At 50.7% G+C, this 23136-nt stretch overlaps 1 protein-coding gene across 1 annotated transcript in view; it reads right to left on the bottom strand.

The window, feature by feature from the left end:
* Positions 1-332: 332 nt before the first annotated feature.
* The window catches only part of STK10 (serine/threonine kinase 10), a 46227-nt gene continuing 23423 nt past the window's right edge, over positions 333-23136 (bottom strand). The window contains exons 3-19 of the mRNA XM_064671754.1: positions 18574-18622; positions 15974-16123; positions 14576-14648; positions 13691-13885; positions 12584-12665; positions 11547-11681; positions 10321-10863; positions 8890-9020; positions 6953-7076; positions 5812-5991; positions 5546-5638; positions 5254-5383; positions 4729-4853; positions 4037-4225; positions 3600-3725; positions 3229-3342; positions 333-3113 (exon numbers count right to left, since the gene is read on the bottom strand). Of these exons, the coding sequence (XP_064527824.1) occupies positions 2973-3113; positions 3229-3342; positions 3600-3725; positions 4037-4225; positions 4729-4853; positions 5254-5383; positions 5546-5638; positions 5812-5991; positions 6953-7076; positions 8890-9020; positions 10321-10863; positions 11547-11681; positions 12584-12665; positions 13691-13885; positions 14576-14648; positions 15974-16123; positions 18574-18622 (2580 nt within the window). The 3' untranslated portion in view covers positions 333-2972. The remainder of the gene's footprint in view (positions 3114-3228; positions 3343-3599; positions 3726-4036; positions 4226-4728; positions 4854-5253; positions 5384-5545; positions 5639-5811; positions 5992-6952; positions 7077-8889; positions 9021-10320; positions 10864-11546; positions 11682-12583; positions 12666-13690; positions 13886-14575; positions 14649-15973; positions 16124-18573; positions 18623-23136) is intronic.

The raw sequence follows: 23136 nt of genomic DNA, 5'->3' as shown, positions 1-23136 counted from the left end.
AGTGGTTTGCACTCACACGACAGGATGCAATACCTGCTCTTCACCAAGCAGGGTCAGGCCAGCACCATCTATCTTAACACCAAACGAGGGAATCGCTGCTTCAATTCAGCTTCACCAGTTTCAGCCTCATCGCAAACATGTTCCTGCCCTGGAGCTGCAGCACCCAGCAGGAGAATCTCTAAATCGATTTCAAAGAACTGGAAGTTCAGCCTTGCAAGGTTCAAATGCCAGAAGAGGCTCTGGAGGTTTCTGTAAATCAGCAAACCCTAGACTAGAAGCAAAGCTGGTCTGAGGCCACAGCCAGTGATCACAAAATCAGACACATGCCCAGGTTTCTCAGTCTGTTACTTTATTAGAGGGGTCTTTACATCATAGTGGTGGCCCCACTGGAGTCACTTTACAAAATATTAAAAAAACCCTTTTTATTCAAAGCCATATTTTTTAAAATGGTATCCCATCCCCTCTCAAAGGTAAGCTGGGTTTAATTGTGGTTCCTTCTGAACAGGAAACAACAAAAATATCCTCTTTTGAAAGGAGTGAAAATATAACCACCCTGTAAACAAGACAATCAGATGATGTGCTCCCCTGCCCCCTTCTAGAAGATGGTATTAGAGCCCTGGCACACTCAGAGAGGAAAGAGAGAATAGGGAAAAGGCAGCAGACAGAACCATTCCTACCCTCTGTTAGCAAAATTGTGTTGTTTGCTCTAGGCTGCAAACAAGCTGGGCTGGAGAAAGGGACAACCGATTTACCATGGAGGGCATTGCATCAGCTCTTTAAGAGCCCCCAGAAATAGTCTTTCCTCACGGCTGCAAAATATCCAGGGAGAGTTGATGCTCCCTGGGCTGGTGGAGAAGGCAGTCAGAGGCAGCAATGCCCTTCAGTGTGACCAGTGTGCTGCAGGACATCCTTCTGCAAGTCGCATGTAAGATAATGTAAGATATGAAGGACAGGCACCACGTACTGCTTTCTGTGACACCAACCACTTCATAGAACAGCTCAGCCTGACCCCTGCAGGACCAGGAACAAAACCAATGGGGCTGCTGTAACACATTTCTAATGCAATTAAAAGGCTCAAACCAGCCCATTATCCTGGTTCAGGAACATCCCTCATTCATTAATTTTACGACAGCTCCCAACCTGGCACTGTCACATCTGAAAGGCACAGTCCATGCTTTTGGAGATGGGGTAGGCAGGTGTTTAACAGAGACATTGTTGGTGTGGATTCAGAAGTAACCTGGAATGGCCCAAATAGATGTAGTCTTGCTAGTTTGCAGGAAGCTTATAAATATGTATTAGGAACTCTAAATGGGTACGAAATGCACACCTCAGATAAAGAGTTAAAGACCTGGGGGCTGACTCCTTCAGCTCGGTACCTACAAGTGTAGCACATCACATATCACCTTTCCCTGAAATGCCAGTATGTCTCTACATCAATATTTGAGACTTTCAAATAACTACCTTTTTTTTTTTAACTTTTTAAAGCAGAAACACTTTTTTACTGCTAGGGAAGCAGGTTTAAAACAAACAATGCTGTCCAGAGATGAACAGAGAGAAAAACTTAAGTGCTACCTTATACCTTTGGATTGTGTAAAAAAGGTGCTGCCATTGAGGTCTCTGACCCCCTACCCAGGTCTGTGCTCTGAGTCCTATCCAGAAGCTCAGTCAAGCCCTCCCTGCCTGGTGCAGGTGGAGGAGACACATCACCACATAGCAGAAAGGACAGAGGGCTGTACCTGCCACTGCTCTGCCACTGCTCTGCCACTCTGCAGCCTGAGTCCATGCTCAAAGCCAGGAGAACCATCCAAGAAACTGTGGCACATCATAAGGAGATGAGACATCAGTGGACAAAGTGATGCTGAGAGTAACAAGCCACCATGACTTGCCTTCGCATCTCCTCTTCCCATGTTTCACGACTCCTTTATTCCTTCCAAATGATGCTCTGCAGCCCATAACCCTGATGCAGAGTGGCCAGACTGGCTGACCCCACATGGCCCACACATATAGAGCACTTAAAAAAAAGTCTGAAGCACATGTATGATCATGAGAGCTCTGGCAGTAACACTCTTCAGCCTCCCACTTGTCCTTACCAAAAGGCACATGACCATGACAGGCACTTCACTGTGTCATCACTGTTACAAACCTCCTCCTCTGCACATGTACATACACTTCTTTAAGGACAAAAGCCTGCAGCCAGCTGAACAGTTCAATTACACCTTAATCCAGTCCCTGAAAAGACAGTGCTAGCTGGGTGCCAGAGGGTCTGCGGTGCCAGTGATCGCGGCAAAGGAAGAAGCAGAAGATGTTTGGGAGGACATCCAGCCAGTCCCCTTTCTGCATAGTCTATACAGACTATACAGAGAAAGGGGAAGCAAAAAACCCAACCCTCCTTACTCAAAGGCAAAAACCCCCAAATCACTGTCTCTCCCTTGAGCAAAAAAGAGCACAGTGGATAGAAATCAGTGTAAGGCAAGTGTTGGGGGCCCTCAAGGCCAAAGTTATCTTCAGACAATGCCAAAGCTGCTCTGCCCCAGGTGAGTCCTTACAGAGGACCGGGAGAAGGAGCAGCCACAGTGGAGAGAGAGGGTGACACCCCCTGCACAGAGGGCAGGAGCCATGGCCTGTTTCTCCTGTTCAGAGTGGTTATTGCTTCAGTCTGAGCTGACCAGCCAGGTGAGCACCAGGCTCACGTGAGAGGTGACACATCCAGCTCACAGTGCAAGTACAATCCAGAAAGGGTCCTGCCCCACTTCCCAGCCTGGAGCCATGCTGAGCAGGCCAGCTCCTGGGGAAGCCACCACAACTTCCAGTCAGCATCCCACAGTTCAGGGGTCACATTTATCCCAGACAGAGCGAGGGGACAGGAAGGTGCTGTTGTAAGAAGAGGCTGCCGAGAGGATTGTCCAAGTTGCCCACCTGCAGCCCAGGAGGACACAGCCAATCCCAGCTGGTGGCCTGCCAGCTGTGAGATGTTATAAGCTCTCTGAGGAGCTGAAAGGGACGAACTTGGCGTGTTTGGTTGGGGATGCTGGCATCTGTCCATCTGCCTCCTCGCTCAGCTTGAAGAACATCTCCTGCTCACGCTTCTTTTGGTTCAGCTCGTCCTCCAGGGCCTTAAGCAAAAGAGAACACACACAAGAGCTGTATTTGAGATTGTTCTGGAGCTATGGATACTGTCCCCTCCAACCAGCCAAGCAGGACACACTTCTCTCACCAAGGAGGCATTACCTTCTTTCGTGGCCTCAGCTTGTCTCGCCACTCCTTCATGTGCTGGTTGTGGTTCTCATCCAGGGATTTCAGCTTCTGAGTTTCGTGCTCAATCAAGAGGTGACACTTTTCATTCTAAAAACAGACCACGAAACAGAGCACCCATCAAGCAGCCAGGACTGTAAATCCAGTGGTCAAACAGGATTCGCCTCAGCCAGAGACGATCAGAGCTCTGAGCTCCAGGGCACATTTAGACATGGCCACAAAAACCTCTCAAGGCAAGAGCAAGGGGACATCAGGTCCCATTCACTGACAGTCCTCTGCAGGCACTTCTTAAGAGACTAAGAACTGCATGGGGAGCTCTGGGAGACAGACCCACAAGGGACATGTACCTGCAGGTGCTGGAGCTCATTCGTGTTGCTCTCGCACTGGGCCTGCATGTCCTTCATCTGTGACTCATGTTTCTGCTGCTGGTGCAGCCGCTCTGCTTTTTGCCTCTTCTCTTCCTGCAGAGCAAACTAGAAGAGAGAAAAGCAGGTGCCCATTTGGAAGAGTTGCTCTGGTCTCTGAAGCTGCTTAAGAGACTGGCCAGCTCGCACTATTATATAGGAAGGAAGGAAAAGCCCCAAGGATGTTCCCAACACCAGTCACAGTGGAAGCAGCGCTGAAAACCACACCTGATGCCCCAAATGCAAAGACATCTGATGTCCTGAAGTGGGTTAGAAGTAGGAATAGTTGCATTTTTCCAACCTCCTTTCCACCAACAGGCCAGTGAAGTACTTCACCCCCAAGCCAAACCTCAACCCTGGTGCCCTTTGCAAGACCTGACCTGTTTTATCTTCTCCCGCTGCTCGGATGCACTCCCACTGGAGTGGATGTGAAGGCTCTTCTTGTACATGGCCATGCGTGTCTTCCCTTCGCTCCGCTGGATTTTGGGGAGCCGGGCTTTCTCCTGCTGCTGCCGAATTTTCAGCTGCTCTAACATGCGCTGGTTGTATCGCTGCATTTGCTCCCTTTCCTGCAGGGAGACAGGTATCAGAGGAGGAGGGACATCTCAGGGCATCTCAACAAGAATGTGCTGAGGAGAAGAGAGAGAGCCAAGAGAGTAGATTTGGGAGTACCATGGAAGTGGCTGGTGACTGACAGCTCCACAAGAGGTTAGGGCAGCTACTGAACATGCTGTGAAAGCAAAGGAGAAGAGTGCTGAAAGGAACGTGCCAGTCTTCACTCACTGCTCTGGGAATCAACCATGCCAAATACCAGACAGTGAGAGATTTCCAGAAAAGCCCCCAAAATTCAAAGCACGCAGCATTTTACGCACATTAAACGCACGCAGCACAGAATACATGTCCCAGGAAAGAAGGCTGACACAAGCATTGTTCTGGTCCCTTTTCACTAATAATGACCAAGTCCCTTAACTCCTAACTCACCCTTACCCACTTAGAGCCTCAAGGGAAACACCCAGGGACACCCAGATGCTTTGCTGACCCGCACCAGTGTAGGAAGGTGCTAAGCCTTCACCTTCTCATGCTTCCGGAGCAACTCATGCCTCTGGAGGAAATACTGGTCCTTTAGCTGCTGCTTGACAAGCTGGTGCTTTTCCTGTTGCTGACGCTCTTCAAGATCCCAGATGCAAGCCTCCCGATCTGTGGAAAGGAGGAGGGTTAGGAGACAACCCACCCTGGTTCCTCAGCTTGGTCACACAAAGCATCTCAAGCTCAAGAGATCCCTACACACATGAGCAGTGCAACAGATGTGGGGAGTGATCATTCACCTCCTGTTTTTCATGAGAAATTGGTTATGAACCATATTGGAGAGTAATTTCTTTCAATTATGAAGCCTAATTGGTTCATATTTTGAAGATTCAAGCACTAAGTATTATTATTGTTAAACATTTAGACAGGATCTGGCAAGGCTGTTTTTTTCTAAATCCCATCCTGCCAGCTTGCAACTCTGTCACAGCATCTGCTGCGTGGGAAGAGCCAGCGTTGGATAAACCCATGGTTACAGCATTCCCTTTCCTCCTTTACAGCCTTTGCCACCCACCTCTCATGAGCTGCTGCTTTTTGTTCAGGCACTCGCGTTCCTTGTCGCAGATCTCCCTTTTGTTCTGGGCAGTTATATTTTTCATGGCCTGCTCCAGGTCCTCCTTCTGCTTGGCCAAGAACTCCTGTTCCTGGAAGAAACCAGCGGTACCACCATGAGCACTCTGTCTGCTGCAACTTGAAAAGCATCTGGTGGTGTTTCAGAAGCTGCCAGTCCCCCAAGGAGGAAGGATGATTCTGTCTACCATGCACTTCCCAGTCTTGGAGTTGTGGCAATCTTCTCTCAGCCTTACCATGGTTTGTTTTTTCTGGGTGAAGTCATCCATCTTTGCCTTCATGTTCCCTTTGCGCTGTTGCCGTGGCAGCTTCTCAACCTCGTTCTTAACCTTTAGGGAGGGAAATGAGATTTATCTGCAGGTAATTCTAGGCTAAGAACAGCCCCACCTAAAACACCAACAACTGCCTCCCTCTCAAGCTGTGCCATGGAGAAATGCTGAAGCTTTCCTGGAAGAAAGAAATGCAGGAAACCAGCTTTCCTCTCTCCTATCCCTATTTTTACCTCCTTCTTCATCTGCTTCAGCTGCTCCAGAAATTTGACATGGTCCCGCTCCTGCTCCAGGCGAATGCGCTTGGCCTCCTCCCTCCGGCGCAGGGAGTGATCTTGTTCCATCTTCTCAATCTGCTGCTTCTGCTGCCGTTCCAGGTTTTCCAGTTCTGTGTCGTAGAACTTCTTCTTTGCCTGGAACAAAGGAAACAGAGGTCAACTTCAGCCTCCTCTCCACTTCGTTTCCTTCCAAAAGTTAAAAAAGAAGTGAAAAGAAAAAAATAAAGGAGTGGGGGATTGTCCTCGCTTGGATTGAGCCATTGAGCCTCTTTACTAAACAGAGAGGAGGGAAATTTCCAGCTAACACCCCACAAAGCACACAGGGCAGAGCCAGCTCTAGCATCAGCACTTTAACTGATTTTTGAACTTGTTCTGGCACTGATGCACTTCAAGTCTTTCTCCTGCTTATGCCTTGATTTACAATATCCCACTGGGACCCAAGGTCCTGGGCAAATATTGCCTCAAGCAGAACAGTTCTTTCTCTGCAGGCAAGGATTTCCAAGTTTGGATGGAGTTTGCAGCAACCTGGTGTAGTGGAAGGTGTCCCTGCCCATGGCAGGTGGGTTGGAACTAGATGATCTTTAAGGTCCCAACCCAAACTATTCTGTGTACTTCAACAGAAGCTGGCCATGGAGGGACTAAGTCTGTGAGCCCAGTTTATCTTTATTCAATTTACACTCATAGGCCTGCCAGATTTCCTGCTGTCACGTGTTGGCCATATTGCTTTCTCATTTAAAGGATTTTTTCCCATGGAATACAACAGGACTATAAACTATTTCTTACAGTAGCCATGAACAGACATACAAGTAAAGGTCCATAAAGAGGGGAAGTCCAGAACAATCCTTCCCCCTGCAACATCCTACCAGGCAAAGGCCATCAGTGCTTCCCAAGCTGCAGAATGCTTGTGCTCAATGCCCACAAAAGCCTCCATCCTCCACAGAGGCATCCCATGCCTCACATCCCAAAGAGGCTCCTTGACATTTCTGCTCCCTCTGGTCGTTGCAACCTGGGGAGCATCATCCTCTGTGGGGGTTTGCAGGGCACCTGCAGAGAAGTCAAACCAGCTTATTCCCAGGAGGTTCCCCTGCCCACGTACCATCATTTCTTGCTCGAAGCGCCGGAGCATCTGCTCCAGCTGCAGCTGGTGTTTGTTGTTGAGCTGGGCCTGGTTTCGGTGCTCCTCCTTCTGAAGGAGACGCAGCTCCCGCAGCTCCTGGCGCCTGCAGAGGGTTAAAATGGAGGGAGAGAGAAAAACACAGAGTCAGACAAGTGCAGAGGCATGTGGGTGAGCAGAGATGGCAGAATAAAAGGCCAGAGCACTTCAGCAGGGAATGGAAGCAGCACAGCCATCCTGTAGGATCCTGCCATTTGCTTTGAGCACAGGCAGGAGGTAAATGCCACCTGACTGATATGCTCTCAGGCTCTGTGACACTGTGAGGAAGCAGGATGCTAATTATGGGAACTGCTGGGAAAACCATCAGCTTTCACAGGTAAGGCCTATTAGCATTCACAGCTTCTCAAACAAGCCCTGTGAAAGCTCCTAAGGTGATTCTGCAGTCACTGCTGCCTCAACCACCACCCAAAATACCCATTCTGCCAGCTGGGTTAGGACTCTCTGATTTTCAAAACAAAGCTGAGGCCAAGCTGGTGATGCTCTAGTCTGGCCCCTATGCTCCGCATCAGTTCTGGCTCACACCTGGGTGGCAGAAAGACTGGTTTTCCCAATTTCTGACCTATCCATCATAACATTGCATCACTTCCCTCATCCAGCTTCACACTCAGTAAAAGGCAGCCTCTGCTCAGAGGGTTGTGTTTGAGTCCATTTGCCATGTCTGTGCCTGACCCAGCTGGAAATCACTGATGGCAAACGGAGCAGCAGCAGCAGTTCTCCCATGCAGGATCCCCATCATGACCTCCACTGCTGTGCATTAACCCTACACACTGAGTACAACCCTCTCCAGGGGCCCTGCTGGGAAGAACACTTTGGCACCAATTCTTTCAAAACAAGACCATGAAACAAGAAAAGGCCCTGGCACAGGTTGCCCAGAGAAGCTGTGGCTGCCCCATCCCTGGAAAAGTTCAAGGCCAGGACAGTGCTTGGAGCAGCCTGGTGTAGTGGAAGGTGTCCCTGCCCATGGCAGGGCGTGGAATGAGATGAGCTTTAAGGTCCCTTCCAACCCAAACCATTCCATGGTTCCACGATTCCATGAAAGTTGTACCTGGAAATTCTCTGTATGCTAGTACACATATTCCCCTTGCTTTATTGGGGTTACATGCACTTCTCACACAAAAATTAATAACTTATGAGCTTCTGCATAGATCTGATATTGGGGCCTAGAAATAAGGCTGCCACAGGGACACAAAGTGCTTGGGACAAATTATAGTCTTGGGGAGTCCCTGAGAGCAGCACAACAGAGCCTAGAATAGGGCATCAAACAAAACAATTTGTATTGTAATTATTTTAAGGACCTTTTAATTTCAGTGCTAGAAACAGCAGTTCCTCTTTTTTAGAATAGGTCATGGAGGTTTGAAAGCTGCAAGATCTGCGAAGGAGTCATAAAGGCTTAAGCAGGGAGGATACACCCATGAATATTAAATGATGCTCGAGGAGTTTACAACTCCCTTGGCCTTTCTGTTAATGAAGTCTGAGGAGGTACACGAACAAAAGGAAGAGGAGCATCTTGAGAAGATTTCTGTGCTTATTTCCATTAAGCCAGGCATCTCCAGCCCTAGGAACACATTCAGTCATCCCCAAAGGACAGAGCCAGCCACAGCACAAGCTTCCCTTGTCACAGTCTTGCTGCACTCTTCCCCTGCATGCAAAGAGAGCTCAGCTTAGTGGTACAGCAAGCCCTGTGCCAGCCAAGGAAAAGGTAAAGGAAGTGATGTCCACACTGGACAGCTGTGCTGTCCAAGTGGAATGAAGATTGGAAATGAGAGCACTTTAGGTCATTCCTGGATTAGCTTCTAGAGAAGAAAACCCTACCCTAGCTCAGTGCCCTGCCCTACCCTCCATCCCAGTGACCCACTTGCCTGAGAAATCTCATTTCTTCATCCTTCTTCTCATCCTCACTGATGATCTTCGAGGTGGTGACACTCACCTCCACTCCATCCACAACGAACTTGCGGGTGCGTTTCAGCGTCTTCTTGTGCATCCGGGAATCCTGAGTTTGGCAAGGAGGGGAAAGGAGGAGGCCATGAAGGAGCTCCCTGGCTTGTTGCATGAGGTGCAACAGCTGGAAGCCTCAGAGCAATTTTGATGCCATTTGTTCATGAAGAACACACACAAGGAAACCCCACGGAGCACAAATCATCGGCCCATTTGGAGATTCAAGCTGCACAGCCTTGCTACCACCTTGCAGAAACCCGACCTGGGAGAGACACAACCCAGCACCCAAAGACCCTTTCTCACTGTGACCAGCTAAACTATGATCTAACATGATTCCCTCTTCACGGCTTACTCCCTGTAAAACCCAAAAGACTCTTTTCCCCTTCTGTGGGACCAACTAGGGAGAACAATTCCATGTGTGGCATTGTATTCCTCTTTGGCTGGCCCCAAGGAGACCAGGTGTCCTGGGAAAGAGGTAAATTGCTATGCAAGAGAATCACATTTCTGTCTTCAGGGAACCACACTGTCTGCAGGCTCCTGAGGGGGATGTTGGCTCTCGTGGTCACAGCAGGAGGCAGGAGGGGAGGAATGTTTTGCTGAGAGTGGTTTCCCAGCACGTTTCTGTGCCGGGAAGCCATCACTCATGCAGGCAATTTGATAAAGATCTTGTGCAACACATCACTCTGCCCCCTCAAGTCACAGCATTTCTTCTCCTGAAGCTCAGCAAATACCATTCCAGTTATTTCTCCTCCTCCTCTAAGCCATGCTGACCTGGCGAGCTGTAGCTCACAAGCATTCCCAGCCTCCATAAAGCTTTAGCAAAAGCCAAGAAACCTGGGAGGTCTCTGTGCAAGTCACTGCTGACACAAACCAGGCCAGATGTATGGCAGGTTGGAAAAACTGAGAGCGGCACAAGCCCAAATGAACTTTCTCCTGGGGCCAGGTGTTCTAGGAAAGAGCAGCAGAGTGATGGCTATGGATAAAGTTCAGGAAATCACATTTGGGATTTCACACTTGCATAGTCATACACAATTAGGAGAGTGGCATGGCTATTTCACACTTCCCAGGGCCCAAAAATAGCTACAAAACATCAGACTTCCATTAGATTTCACTGACCTAGGGCAGAAGAGGACACATAAACCTGCAGCAGCTCCACCAAGAGCTTCTCCTTCACTTGAGGACATGCCATGTCCCCATGGCACAGCTTCACCCAGCAGTATCTGCTGGCCTGAGCCCAGCTGGGACAGTGAATTCATAGACAGGGAAAACACACTGCTGAAGGCTTTTCTAGAGAAGGCCTTCCTCCCTCCTTGTTAGCCCCGTGTTCTCCAACAACCTCTGCCCACCACTCTCACCTTCAGGGAGATGGAGCCACTTTCCCTGTTGAGGGACAGGTCAGCAGACAAGGAGATGGTCAGGTCCATGCTTTCAGAGGCTGAAGTGCTGCCAGAATCTGAGTCCCCTTTGGACCGGCTGCCAGGTAGCGGAGCCGGGGGATCCAAGCTCCCGTTGGCGAGTTTCTCCTCTGTAAAGTTCTCCAGGTGGCTGCTCTCCGGTCGCTCCCCAATGCTCTTCTGCTCCTTGCTGCCTGCCCTAGGCTGCTCGTTCCCCTCCGTTGAGTTATCCAAATGTCCAGGCTGCAAGATGATGTCTGGCTTGTCCTGAGTGGCCGAGGTGGCAGAGCTGGCAGGGGTTTTTGTGGAATGATTGCTCTCCAATTTGTCATTGTCACCGCTTATCCCTTTGTCTGAGACTTTATCGCTCTGTTCATCTCTGGTGTCCTTGCCAGTCCCCACAGACCCATTCACTGCTTTGGGCAAGGAAGAGTCTGGAGGTTTCTCCCCGTCAAAACTCAGCTGACTTGCCTCAGAGGGGTCCCGCTTGTGCTTACCGGGGGGCTGGAAAGACAGGGAAGGGAAGATGTTGGGTTTGGCACCACACTTAACACAACTGCAAGGGCTCTAAGTCCCTACACTTCAGACCAAAGCCACTCGCAGCTAAAGAGTTATTGGGAGGAAATCTTCCCTTTTAGGACATCTGCCCTGAGATACTACTTTCTCCAGGTTTGTGGCCCCAAGGACTGTGGACACTATCTGGAAGGAAAAAGCACGGTGAAAAAACTCCAGAATCTACATATTCTGAAGAAGCAGCCTAGGTGTTTATGTATCAAGCACTTTTTTCCCATGGCTAACTGCACCACGGATTAATCACTACCCTTTGCCACAGAGGAGGGAGGTCGAGGCATGTCCCCCAGCAAGGCTACCCAGGCAGCTTTGAGATGTCCTCTTCAAAGAGGCCAGCTCAGGCGCAGATCTGTCCAGCTTCTCCAGCCTCTATCAGGGCCTATTTTTCTTTTTTTTTTTTTTTAAGCCCCTCCTGTGAGCAGCCACTGGGCCACCCACCGGTATCATTGTTTCTCCATGTCCTTGGCAGCCACTGAAAAACAGCCCCTCCCTGGCCAAGCAACCATTTCGCCCCCACCTCATGGGGCTCAGAACAGCTGTAAACTCAGCCTACTGAGCTCTTTCTCCCACCACAGCCACACTGGCAAACTTGCCAGCACGATGCCAGGAGCGCTCACCGAGGCAGACTCCGATGAGTCATCCTCTTCTGCTTCATCCCGACTCTCCTCAATCTCTTCCATCACCTCAGCCTTGGCCTCGGCCACCAGCTCGCGCAGAGCCCGGTTGCTGGTCACCTTGCTGACGAAGGGATGCTGAAAACCAAGCACAGTGCACATGTGTGAGGTGGCCAAAACCAGACCTTGTGAGCTCGTGGCCAAGTGACAGTCCTGGCACGGACCACCTCTTGCTGTAAAACAACTGCGACCACCTGAGGATGTGGTTCTTTCCAGTGTCACCAGGCTTAACCCCCCAGACGAATTTACAGACAGGGATGAGGGAGAACAAGAGAGAACATGTTGCTGAGGTTAAACACACACTCTGCACACAGATGCTCAGAGCCTGGTGCTCCGCAAAGCTGCTTTATGTCAACATCCCCCCCACAAAAGCACCAGCTGAATTTAAACAAGGGGACATTCCCCCTCCCCACACTGAGCATCGGAGCCCGCAGAATGCCAGCAGGAGCAGGGCAAGAGCCAGTCTGCAGGATCCCTGGGTGCAAACAGAGCCTGGGGGAAGGTTTAATTGAATTCAGGCTAGAATCACTCAGTGCACACAGCGGGGTGTTTGTGTTGAGCTTCAGCAAAAGGCTGTGGAGTCCCTCAGGTCTCTCAGGGACTCCAGCATGGATGGGAGTGTGCAGACAGTGCTGCAGGGTGAGAGAGCTGCAGTCAGCACGGAACAGCACCTTCTAGGCTTTTGCTATTATTTTGAAAAGGGACAGGAGGAAAAGACAGGAGTTGAATTTAAATTTGGGATAATCAGGTATCATCCAAGCTGGCTGCCAGATGGATGTTTTTAGGCAACAGGAACCATTTCTATTCCAGCTGCTGTCCATAGGGGCTCTGCAGTTCACTCCAAGGGGAAAAACATTGCTGATCTTTTTTGGAGCATTTTAGTGGCTGAAAAGTACTATGAACTTTCTAAACAAGAAAAAAATCATCTGAAACCAGTCTGGGGCCACAGACCCAGCCCAGGGACTGGTGCCAGTTCCTACCTCCAGCAGCTGGGCAGCACTGGGCCGGGTCTCTGGGTTCTTGTCCAGTGCCTTCTTCAGGAAGTCTCTAAACTCCAGGGACCTGAAAACAAAGTTGTTGGTGAGAAGCTTAGGAGGGAGAAAGGCCTTGAATGCCACAGGGTTCTGCTTGATCCTTCTTCCAGATTATGTCCCAGCTTGCAGCTCTCTGTAATTCCCTCTGCACTCCCATGGGAAACCCAGTGCTCAGTTATCCTGATTATTTGTAAGCAAATCATCAAAGTGGCCAAGTGAGAGACTAGATTTTGCCTTACCTATGATGGCAACAGATGGTGAGGACTGAGCCCCAGCCACTGTTCCCCAGGGCCAAGGCAGAGGCAGGAGAGGACACCAGCAGGTAGTCTCCAAAGGGAGCCCATGGCTGGAGCTGCTTGTGGACAAGGATGTTCCAGGAGTCATCACCACAGCCACACTGGGAAACGATGGCTGTGAAGGACCAGGAACCCCATAGGAGGGCACCCTCAGCCTGCAAAGCACAGCTCTGAGATCCAGAGCATGTCCTTGATCTGCTTCTGGCTTCGGAGCAGCTCCAGAGGAAGCATTCCCACCCTGCCTGCTGGACTTTAGCGGTGGGGTCCTGCCTGCACTGCTGTAACAACGCTTGTGACTCCAGTGCTCTCTCAGTATTTTGCTACTGGCTATCACACAGCAGGTTTTATAATGATTTAAAAATAAATAAATAAATTAAAGCTAACTGATCGGTTTACTTTTAAATGCAGAAGTGGCTTTCCAAAAATTCTGGAGCTCTTAGCCATCTCCAAGTTTAGAGAAAAATTTGCCTTTCATACACATTGGAGGCTTTGAAAACAGCCAAGGGATCACCCCTCACGTCAGGGGGGCCTGTGGGTGAGCAGCAGCTCCCCCTGTGCTGCCTGCATGCTGTCAGCACAGTCTGAGAGTCTGCCCTCAGCCAGCAGTGCCTTCGGAGCCCCTAACACACAGCTGGACCTAAAATACAGCTGGAATTCTACATTGAGCTCTCAAATTAAACAAAACTGCTAGAAATGACTGGGTTTTTTTCTCTCTTCAAGTTGGGAAACCTGCACTCTGCTGGCTCAAACGCCTCACCATTTAGAAGGGCAGCTGAGCGTGGGGGGGTCGGACTTGGCGATCTTCAGCAGGACTCTCATGGGGTTGAGCTCGTGGTGGGGTGGCTCAATCTGGGCCATTTCGATCAGTGTGATCCCCAGGGACCAGATGTCTGCCTTGTAGTCATACGGAGTGTCCTTCATGGTCTCACACATCACCACCTCCGGGGCCATCCTGCAAGGGGCAGAGCAAGGAGCAGGGATGGGGAGGGATGACACCACTGCCACACAATGTGAGCCTTGCAGCAGCAATTAAAGACTTTAAATAATCCACAGCATCGCATAAAAACAGCCTTTCCTCCTAGCTCCGGGTTTCAGAAGCAGCAGCATCTTTTCTAAGGGGTCCAACCCCCTCCCTCTTCCACAGACACGGAGACAGCCCATGGAAACCCCCAGGCCATTGACATCTGGCGCGGATGTTGCTTCAGACAATAAATTAATCCTCACGATTCCATTCCCTCAGCAAGTCGGGTGATTTAGAGATCGTGTTTCTGGAGCGAGGAGTCGTTCCCATGTGCTTGGAGTTGCTCCAAAGCCCACCCCAGCCCCTGAGGTGGGGGAGCAGGGAGAGCACACACGCCAGCACACGTGTGTCCCTTTGCTCTGCCAAGCCTCGGTCGGCCCAGGGCACCGTGACACCACGCAGTGCTCCCACACCACCGAGGCTGCTCACAGCTCCATTCAGGCAAGGAAAACCCTTGCACATGCAGATATAGCAGCCATGACTCCTTGTAAAAACCCTCCCACCCGTGGTAAGGCACCAACACATCCCAAAGGCCACGAGATCCCCACTTCTGGCAAGCCTGATTTTCAGAGGAGTGAAGCCCCTCATGGACTCAAGGTTCATAACAAGCAGGTCACTCACCAGTAAGGGGTCCCAATGAAAGAGTCTCGCTTCTGCAAGGTTTTCATGTTTTTGGCAGACACTCCAAAGTCAGCTGCAAAGAGCAGTAACATTAGATGCTGTAGGAAAACTAAAAGACCCCTCTGAATTAGCACACTTGGCTGAAATGCAGATTGAAAAGCAAACATTTATTTGAGGCAGGAACACGATACAACATGCTGTGCCCCTCTCAACTGAGCATCAGAAATCAAATTTGGTTTTGGATACATGAACCCCAGGACCTTCCTCTCCTATGTACCATAAGACAGGGGCATGACAAGCCACCCCTGCCAAACCTTACGCATCCAGAAGGAAGTCAAGATCTTTTCGGCAAACAAAAGCAGATACTTTCAGAACTGCTATTTCATAGCAAAAAGTCTCATTTTACACCAGAAAACCCAAAGTACTGTTACACTCCTTCTTTCCCTTCAGCCCTGTGCACAGCAGCCACTGCATGATGCCTCTCCCTGATTTTGTCCCTTCTGTAGAGAGCTGCTGAAGCCAACCCAATCCAAATCAAATCAGGAAGACCTGTAAAAGGTACCAAGCCTACTCCAGGTGAGTTTGCTCTCTGAGACAGCCCTGATAACAGCTGGAGGAGCTGTTACCCATCTGCACCCTGAGCTCAGGGTGTCCCTGACTGTGGGTCACCCTTGGCCCAAGCCAGCAGTGTTTCTATAGTGTGAAGTACATGGTCACAGGAAGGTTTCTCTATTCCCAGGCTGGCAGGTCTCCATCAGCACCCATAGACACATCCCAAGAACACCCAACAGCTGCTGGCACCCCTCAGGAGAATCCAGTGGAGATCTGCACCTTTCTGACCAGTTCATACAGACAAATTTACCTTCTCATCCCCCAGCAGGTTGCTGGATGCCAATTTAACTCAAACCCATAGTGAGTTGGCAAAGCAAGCCTTTGGCAAAACTCACCCTGTCACCACCAAACCTGCTCTGCAGATAAGAGGAATTCTTCCAGCTCCCAGCCCTGCCAACTGGCACCCTGTGCAGGATGCTCAGCAGGCCAAAAAGCACAAAAATCAAGTTCAAAGAGGGATTAAAAAATTCATGCAATAAAAATCCATCAAGGAGGGCCTGAGCATGGCTGTGGCTTGGGGAGCCTCGGTACATTTTGCCTCCCGTGGAACAAAGTCTTCCCATCCTCCTGCCTGCACCTCTCAGCCAGCAGACAAGCAGCGATGTCCCACAGGCAGGACAGCATCCCTCAATCCCCTCCCACTCAGGCATAGCCAAACATTACAATCCAGCTCCAGCAGCATGTGGCTGTCCTGGGTGCAGCATGGAATGCCCCCAGGCAGCACCATCACCCACAGCTGCTCTCTCAGGGGAGCTTGGCCAAGCAAGCTCCTGTTGGGCAGCTCACCAAGCTTGATGTCCCCATCCTGGGTGAGGAGCACATTCCCAGCCTTCAGGTCCCGGTGGATGATCTTTTTGCTGTGGAGGTAGTGGAGGGCTTCCAACATCTGGCGGCAAATCACTTGGATCTGAGGCTCAGTCAGGCCCCGATCCAGCTCTGTGGGGAGGGAGAGGGATGTTAAACAGGACAGGGACAGAGTGATGCTCCACCTGAGCAGCAGCAAGGCACAGGTTACCCAGCAGACCATTGAAAAACCACTGTCCATGTGTCAGAGCAGCAGGGGACAATGCAAATCAGCTTGTTAAAGTAATTTATTCCCTAAGCCAGCACTTGCAGCAGAATGCCCGACTCTTGGAGCTGCTGGTTTACAGCTCCCTTCTGGGAATGTACAGCTGGGGCATTTGGCTCTGGAACAGAGGATAAGGGGGACAAAGAGGGGGAACCAGGCGTGCCTGTGATGGGGGTCTGAACTGCAAGTTCCCTGACAGTTTGGGAAACAAGTCCCTGCACACAAGTTGGATCTTGCCCAGCTGCTGTAGAGAGGAGGGAGATGAACTTGGCTGCAGGCAGCAGGGTCAAACACAGGCATGAACACCCAGGAGCTCCATACAAAACCATGCTCTCATTCCCCAGGGAGCTATCCCTGCCATGGAGATGCACTCTATTCCCCTATACCCCATGAGGGACACACCACTTCCCAAAGGAAAGGGTAGGGTTGTCCCTACCCACTGCTCTGAGCTGGTTTTTTGGTAGCCATGGGTACCAGTGCACCAGTTCATACCCTGCTGTCTGTCCTAGAGTTCAAGGAGAGTTTGGACAACCCTCTCAGGCACATGGTGGGATTCTTGGGGCTGTCCTATGCAGGGCCATAAGTTGGATTTTGATGATCCTAGTGGGTCCCTTCCGACTCAGGATATTCTGTGATTCTCTATTTTTGATGCTTGAAGGGACATGCAATCACTGGTGTGACCTCCCTGCTGAGCTCTGCTGGGCCACCTCCACCATCTGAGACCGTTTTCCAAGGCGACAGCTCTGCAAACCATCAAACTTCCAGATGGTTAGCATCTCCTGAGCTTCCCTCCCTCCCTCTGCAAGCCCTTTGCACTGCAGATCCCTCCTCCAGCAGCTCTGAGCCTGAGGCAGAGCAGACCCAGCCTTAGACAGCATCAACTGCCAAACTGCATGGCCAGGATGGGGGCTGAGGGAAGGACCCCAGCAACTGAAACAGATTCAGAGTGAGGATCCCAGCCACAGGCTGGGGGATGCTGGGTCCGCCACTTTGTTCCTCCTCTTCCTCACCAAGATCTCCCTTCCTCTGGGAGAAGCTGATTATTTTCATTTTCCCTGGAGCATCTGGCAAAAGCAAGGTGCAGTGGGCCACAGGTTTTGTACAAAAGATTTAAATGGGAAAACACCAGTTGCTGGTGGGGATGGGGAGATAGAACAGGCAGCATTCAGCAACTCTGAATTTACTAATGCTGGGAACATTCCTAAGCTCCAGCTCACAGCTCCTCCTGTCCCTCCCTTGGGGGTGACAGTGCTATAGCCAGCCCACTTGCTCATGGTTTCCTATGCTGCCCCTTCCCAGGTCCTCCACAGACTGACTGCCACAGCCACAGAACCACCAATGCTCAGGGGGATTTTCATGTCCCAAGAGATGGGTAAAAAAAACCCTGTTGAGGTTTTCCGTGGGGAAGGCATAATTTCTCCAGCACTCTGGAAAATGTACTTTTTCATGTAGTGATTTGGACCTGCTTTAAAGAAGTTCCCTAAAGGAGGGCCAAGGTTCAAGGGCTGAATCAAAGATGACGAATTTGCCTACTGGGGATAAATAGAAAGCAAGGCCTTTGGAAATATCAGGGCTGAAAGGGAGTAACCCCCAGGAAGACATGGGTCTGTCCCAGAGGCTCCAGGCAAGATGTCAGAGCATCCCATTCTCCATGCAAAAGGGATGTCAACCCCCCCGCCCTGGGGTCCATACAGCCCTGGCACAGGGGGGCTGTAGCACCAGCCAGGGCTGTTTTGGGGTACACCCACACACTGCTGTCCTAGCAGCTCCCTCTGTGTGGAAGGGAAGAGTTAAAAATGGGAAGATTCCTGGGATTACTGCAAACTGCAGTTTATTAGGTGCTCTGCTGCTTCGCAGATGACTGATACCATACGGAGAAGTCAGCAAAAAGATCTTGGGATATTCATCATGACAGACACCCAGATTAAACATCTCAGCCCTGCTGCCCTTCTGGGGAAGCTGTGGGAACAGGATCCCAAGCACCCAGTGCCCCCAGCAGATAAATATTTAAAATCATCTTTCCCCTCCAGCCAGACTCTTCCTTCTCCCCATGCCTTGTGATCTGCTGATCCCAGCAGCATTTAAATCACAAAAGGACATTAAGGTAGCTCAAAAAATACCCCAGGGCTGCCACACCTTCTGCTCCGGGTATGAAAATAGGCAAACTCATGGGAGAGAAAGGGCAGGTGGAGGAGCTGGGGCACCCATGCCTGCCATCTGTCTGAAGGCTGCCCCTGGGAACGAGCCAGAAGGCTGGAAATGCCTTCGGGCATCGCCCTGGGCACGGAGTAGAGCCCGGCACCGACGCTGCACTCACCCAGCATGGTGGCATCCACTGCCCCGCCCGGGCAGAACTCAATCATGATCTGGGGGAACAAAGAGAGAGGAGTTAAAAGTCAGGTCTGTGTCTCACTGAGAAAAGCCACCAGGCAGGGAAGAGGAGACAAAACCGTGTGATTTGCTTCCCTGCACGGCAAAGCTGCCCCTCAGCACCACCCGGGGGTGCAGAGGCTTTGGAGCTCCCCAGGACACATCCCTTGGGCACTCCCAGCACCAAGGATCACTCGAGCCCTGGGGTCAGAACACCCCCAGCAGCCCTGTACCTGGATGCCCACCACGAGCAGCCACCCCAAGCAGCCGACTTCAGTATTTCCACCTTCCTCTCTGTTTACATCTCTTTCCGCTGCTTTTTGGAGCCGGGGCTGCTCCACCGAGCAGCCCTGCCAAAAGGATGAGATAGCTGTCATAGCTGGGAGCTGACGTGGCTGGGAGAAATCAGGCAGGATTTTCTCTGGCAAATGAGGGATGGGGAGGGCTGTCATGTCTTTAGGGTGTTTTTTTTAACTATTTTTGTTTCCCCACATTGCTCAGTAGTTCATTGCTCCCTTGATTTTGAACCATTTGAGAGGAAACTGTCAATAAAGAGAGTGAGTACACTCACCAGACTGATGCTGTTTTTCTCCCAGGGACATGCACAGAGTCCTGCCAGTCTCATATACCTGCTTGCCTGTGCCCTGCCATCCCCTCCACATTGTCCCCTTCCCCCTCACCTCTGCACAGACTCAGCCACAGCTGCCCCAGTGCTGGCCCCTATTCCCTGCTCCCCTTCAGGGCAGCCAGGGCTGCTCAGATAAACAGATTACAATTTCAAGCAGCCAGGGATTACAAGGGACAAGAGATGCTTCACCTCTCTGACAAGCTCTTCTCCTTGTTGAGGTGACACAGGGCAACATACCGGAGAGGTGAAATGCCAGAGTTTACTCCAAGGACAGCGCCTGAGCCAACCAAAGGCAGTTTGTTTACCAGCACAGTTCTCTAAGCCCTTCAAGTAGAGGTCATGCTACTCAACACAGCTCTAAGCACTGGAGCAGGAGCTGAGGGTAGAAGGTTCAAGCTCCCTCTTTCCCATGGCCTAATCCTGCAGCTCCAGTAAAGCCACATCCCAACCCTTCAGTCCTGCAGCTCCTACACATGGGCAAGGGAAAGGCTGTTATTGACCTGGACAACACTGGAATACAACTGCTTTGTTTTGGAGGAGGAAGGGGAACAGAATCAGGTGCTGGGATGCCGGAAACCTGGAATTGCTCTGTAAGAATCAGTGCAGGTCCAAGAGTTGGGAGGAAGACAATGCTGAGATGACAGACTCGGGCAGGTACAACACAGGCACCATTGGAGGAAGTGGAGAAGAATATACCAGAGGCCAGGGCTGGTGAAGCATTTAAAACAGGCAGATGCAGAGAAGCAATTGGAAAGACATTTGAACCATTCACAAACTTGGAGAACCAATATACACCCGACACAGATTCAAGCAGGAGCCTGGCAGAAAGGATGCAGTGGCCCAGCAGAGTCCTTGCACCAGTGGCCCATATAAACCTCTTTTTTAATCTTGCTTGAGTTACTACGAGGCTCATTTCAATCAATATTTTTTATAGTGTTCCTCATCACATTTATCAGAGCCTTTCCTGGGCTCCTCAGAGCCCAAAGCACCAGAAAAAAACCCTCAAACAAGCCTCAAACTGGTGACAACCTGCCAGCTGGGAGGCCAAAGGGCTTTCCCTTCCTTTGAGGGTGAGGGGATGTATGGGCCTCTCCTGGCTCAGCCACCCTGCTGATGGAACCTCTGCACAATGATACCATGATCCCACCTGTGGGACATGTCCTCTGCCAAATCATCCAAGCTGCCACTAGCCCAGACCAGCCCAGAGTGAGTGATCTGTCCCTCCAGGCAGATGCTGGGCTGAGGTTTCCTACCAGGGTCACAGCTGGCACAGCCAAAATGTGCTAAGGTCAGACACACTGAGCTTTTAAATGGGGAAAGGCCAAGCGCAACACATGTGACTCTGGATCTGTGTGGGATGCATTTCACCTCACAAAACTTCATTCAGGTTCAGCCTAGCAATGAGAACATTAGGAGAATCAGCCCATCTGAACCAGCATGACCATGTATGTTTATGCAGGCACAGCAGGCTGCAGCTCATGCACTGGGAAGATGTGAAACATGGAAAACTTAAAAATATGCATTTTCAACAAGGGCAGAGATGCCAAAGAATAATCATGGGTGTGGCCAGATAGATAGAACAGCCAAAAAACTAATGAGCTTGTTCCAGCACAGAAAATACTACTTAAAAAAACTTAACTGGCAATCCCATAGATCACACACGCTTCCTTCCAGGAGCAGGGCCAACCTGGGAAACGTTTTACCATTGAAGCAGGTAGAAAGGCAGGCCTGGTGGCAGCAGGACACTGCCATCTCTGTGTGTGAGCTGGGAGATGGAGGAAGCTCACACAGGGCAGAGGCTGTGCAGGCATCATCCCCAGACCCACAGGAGTGAAAAGGATGGTGGGATAGTCTCTGACACCCTGGGGCGGGCACTCTGTCACTGAGAAACAAGTTGGGAAGATCATTTAACTCTTTTCTTAGGGCTGATTCCACGTGCTTTGCTATATGGGTTGACTGCTCCTTTAGTGAGGTGTCCCCTAGCCCCTCTGGAGCAGTAACTGCTCTAGTGACAGTGCCAACTGCCCTTCACCCCCAACACTGCCCCGGGCTGCTCCCTGTGCTGTGCCCGGACACCTCACCATCCCCTGGGACCTGGAAAGCTGGGACCCTGCACGGGGCTCACTGAAGAGCCACAGTAGTGCTGCAAAACAGTGGTTTCACACACCTTGTCCCAAAAAAGCTCCTCTGGTCTTGTGAACCAGAGATATGAGGCCCAAGGGGGGGCTCTGCCCCACTGCTGACATCCCAAAAGCTGCTTCTTCACAGTAATTAGTGCTAGAGGGAGCACCCACACCTCCTCTTCCTCCTTCTGCTTGGGGTCCAGCACCCCTTGAGAGGTCTACAGTGAGCAGTGTGGAATGGGGCTGGAGCAAACATCCTGTTTATAATGATGTCCTCCACACAAGAAATCCAGGGACTTCCTCGCCAAAGGCTGCCCAGCCCCTCTGCTGCGCCGGGCTGCTGGTGGGACATGCAGCAACAACAGGAGCTCTCCCTCCTACTGCCACATCAAAGCTCTTACAAATCCCAGGGATTACACACTATCAACATTTTAGTTTTCAGTCTGTAGGCAGTTACAACCACACCAAAATTCACTCCATCTCTGAGCTATCTGAGCAACATGACCAAATGACAGCCGCAGGCACATAGACAGAGCCCCCAGCTCTGACACCACGGCCAAGGAACTCCATGGGGATGCTCTAGCTGCACAGGAGCAGATTTGGGCAGCTGGTTTGTAGATAGAGAAAAGAACCTACTCTTACTACCTCTCAAAACCTTTGTGCCTTTTCTCCTATACTTTTAATGAAACAGCACAAATGAAGAGGTCTGCATGCAGAAGCCACAAAATCTTTCCCTTTCAAGAAACTTTTGCAATGGGCAAAATTAAATTTAAACTTAAATCTGAAATTCCACTCAAGTTAAAGGTTTTGCTGGTGACCTTGATTTTTCCCATGGCTCATCCTAATCCTGCCTTTAGGCACAGCAGGATCTGGGAACATTTTGGTAAGCCCAAGTGGGAGCAGGGCATGCGAGGGGGACTTTCCTGGGCTGCTTAAGTAATAAGTGACTGCCTGGGAGGAGAGGAAGTGAAGTCCAGTGAGCCTGGGGTTGCCCAGGAGAATAAATGTACATACATATGTATGAAACATCTATGGCTTAAATGAAGTGCTCTTAAAGACACAGGTCTTCAAGTTGTACCAGAGCAAGGGAGCACTACATGTTACAAAAAAGCATTATATGACTTAACACCCTAAGAGAGCAGATTGGGCACTGTGCCAGGAGAATTCCTCCAGCACTTTCACCTGAGGACCAGAGGGACACCAACCTAGACAATAAACCTAGGATGGGTCAGAGCCCAGTGCATTATCTGGGTCTGACAAACCAGGAGCAGTGTCTCCTGCCCAGGTACCAAGGTCCTCTCAGGTGGGACCCAGACCCTGCTTGCTCCTCCCACCCTGGGCAGGACTGGTCCTGCCTTTTGGGTGTGTTTGAACTCCTGGACCTCCTATAACACTAAAAAAAAAAAAAACAAAAGGCTTATCTTGAAAGATAATTTTACCAAACAATGCACAGTCGCCAAGGGTGGAACAGCTTATGTCCCTGAACAGGGTTTGCAATTGAAACCCAATTAAGAGGAGAGGACGCACCCTCAGCCCAGCTCTTACTCACCCCATTGGCATGTCAGAGGGCAGGGGCCCATGAACCCTTCCCTCAGCAGTGCTGGAGAAATGCCTCTTCCAGTCAGAAAGGGAGAGGGGGGTGGAAAACAAAAGCCATCAGCTGGGAAAGCTGGGGGCAGCTCATCTCGGGGGTGGCAGCCCTGGGCAGCCAGGCATTTCCCACGGAGTGCAGGGAGGCCACCAGGTCCCCTTAGGACAG

This window comes from Pseudopipra pipra, chromosome 15, assembly GCF_036250125.1.
Source record: "Pseudopipra pipra isolate bDixPip1 chromosome 15, bDixPip1.hap1, whole genome shotgun sequence".
NCBI classification, from domain to species: domain Eukaryota; kingdom Metazoa; phylum Chordata; class Aves; order Passeriformes; family Pipridae; genus Pseudopipra; species Pseudopipra pipra.
This window is presented reverse-complemented; position numbering and strand designations above follow the sequence as displayed.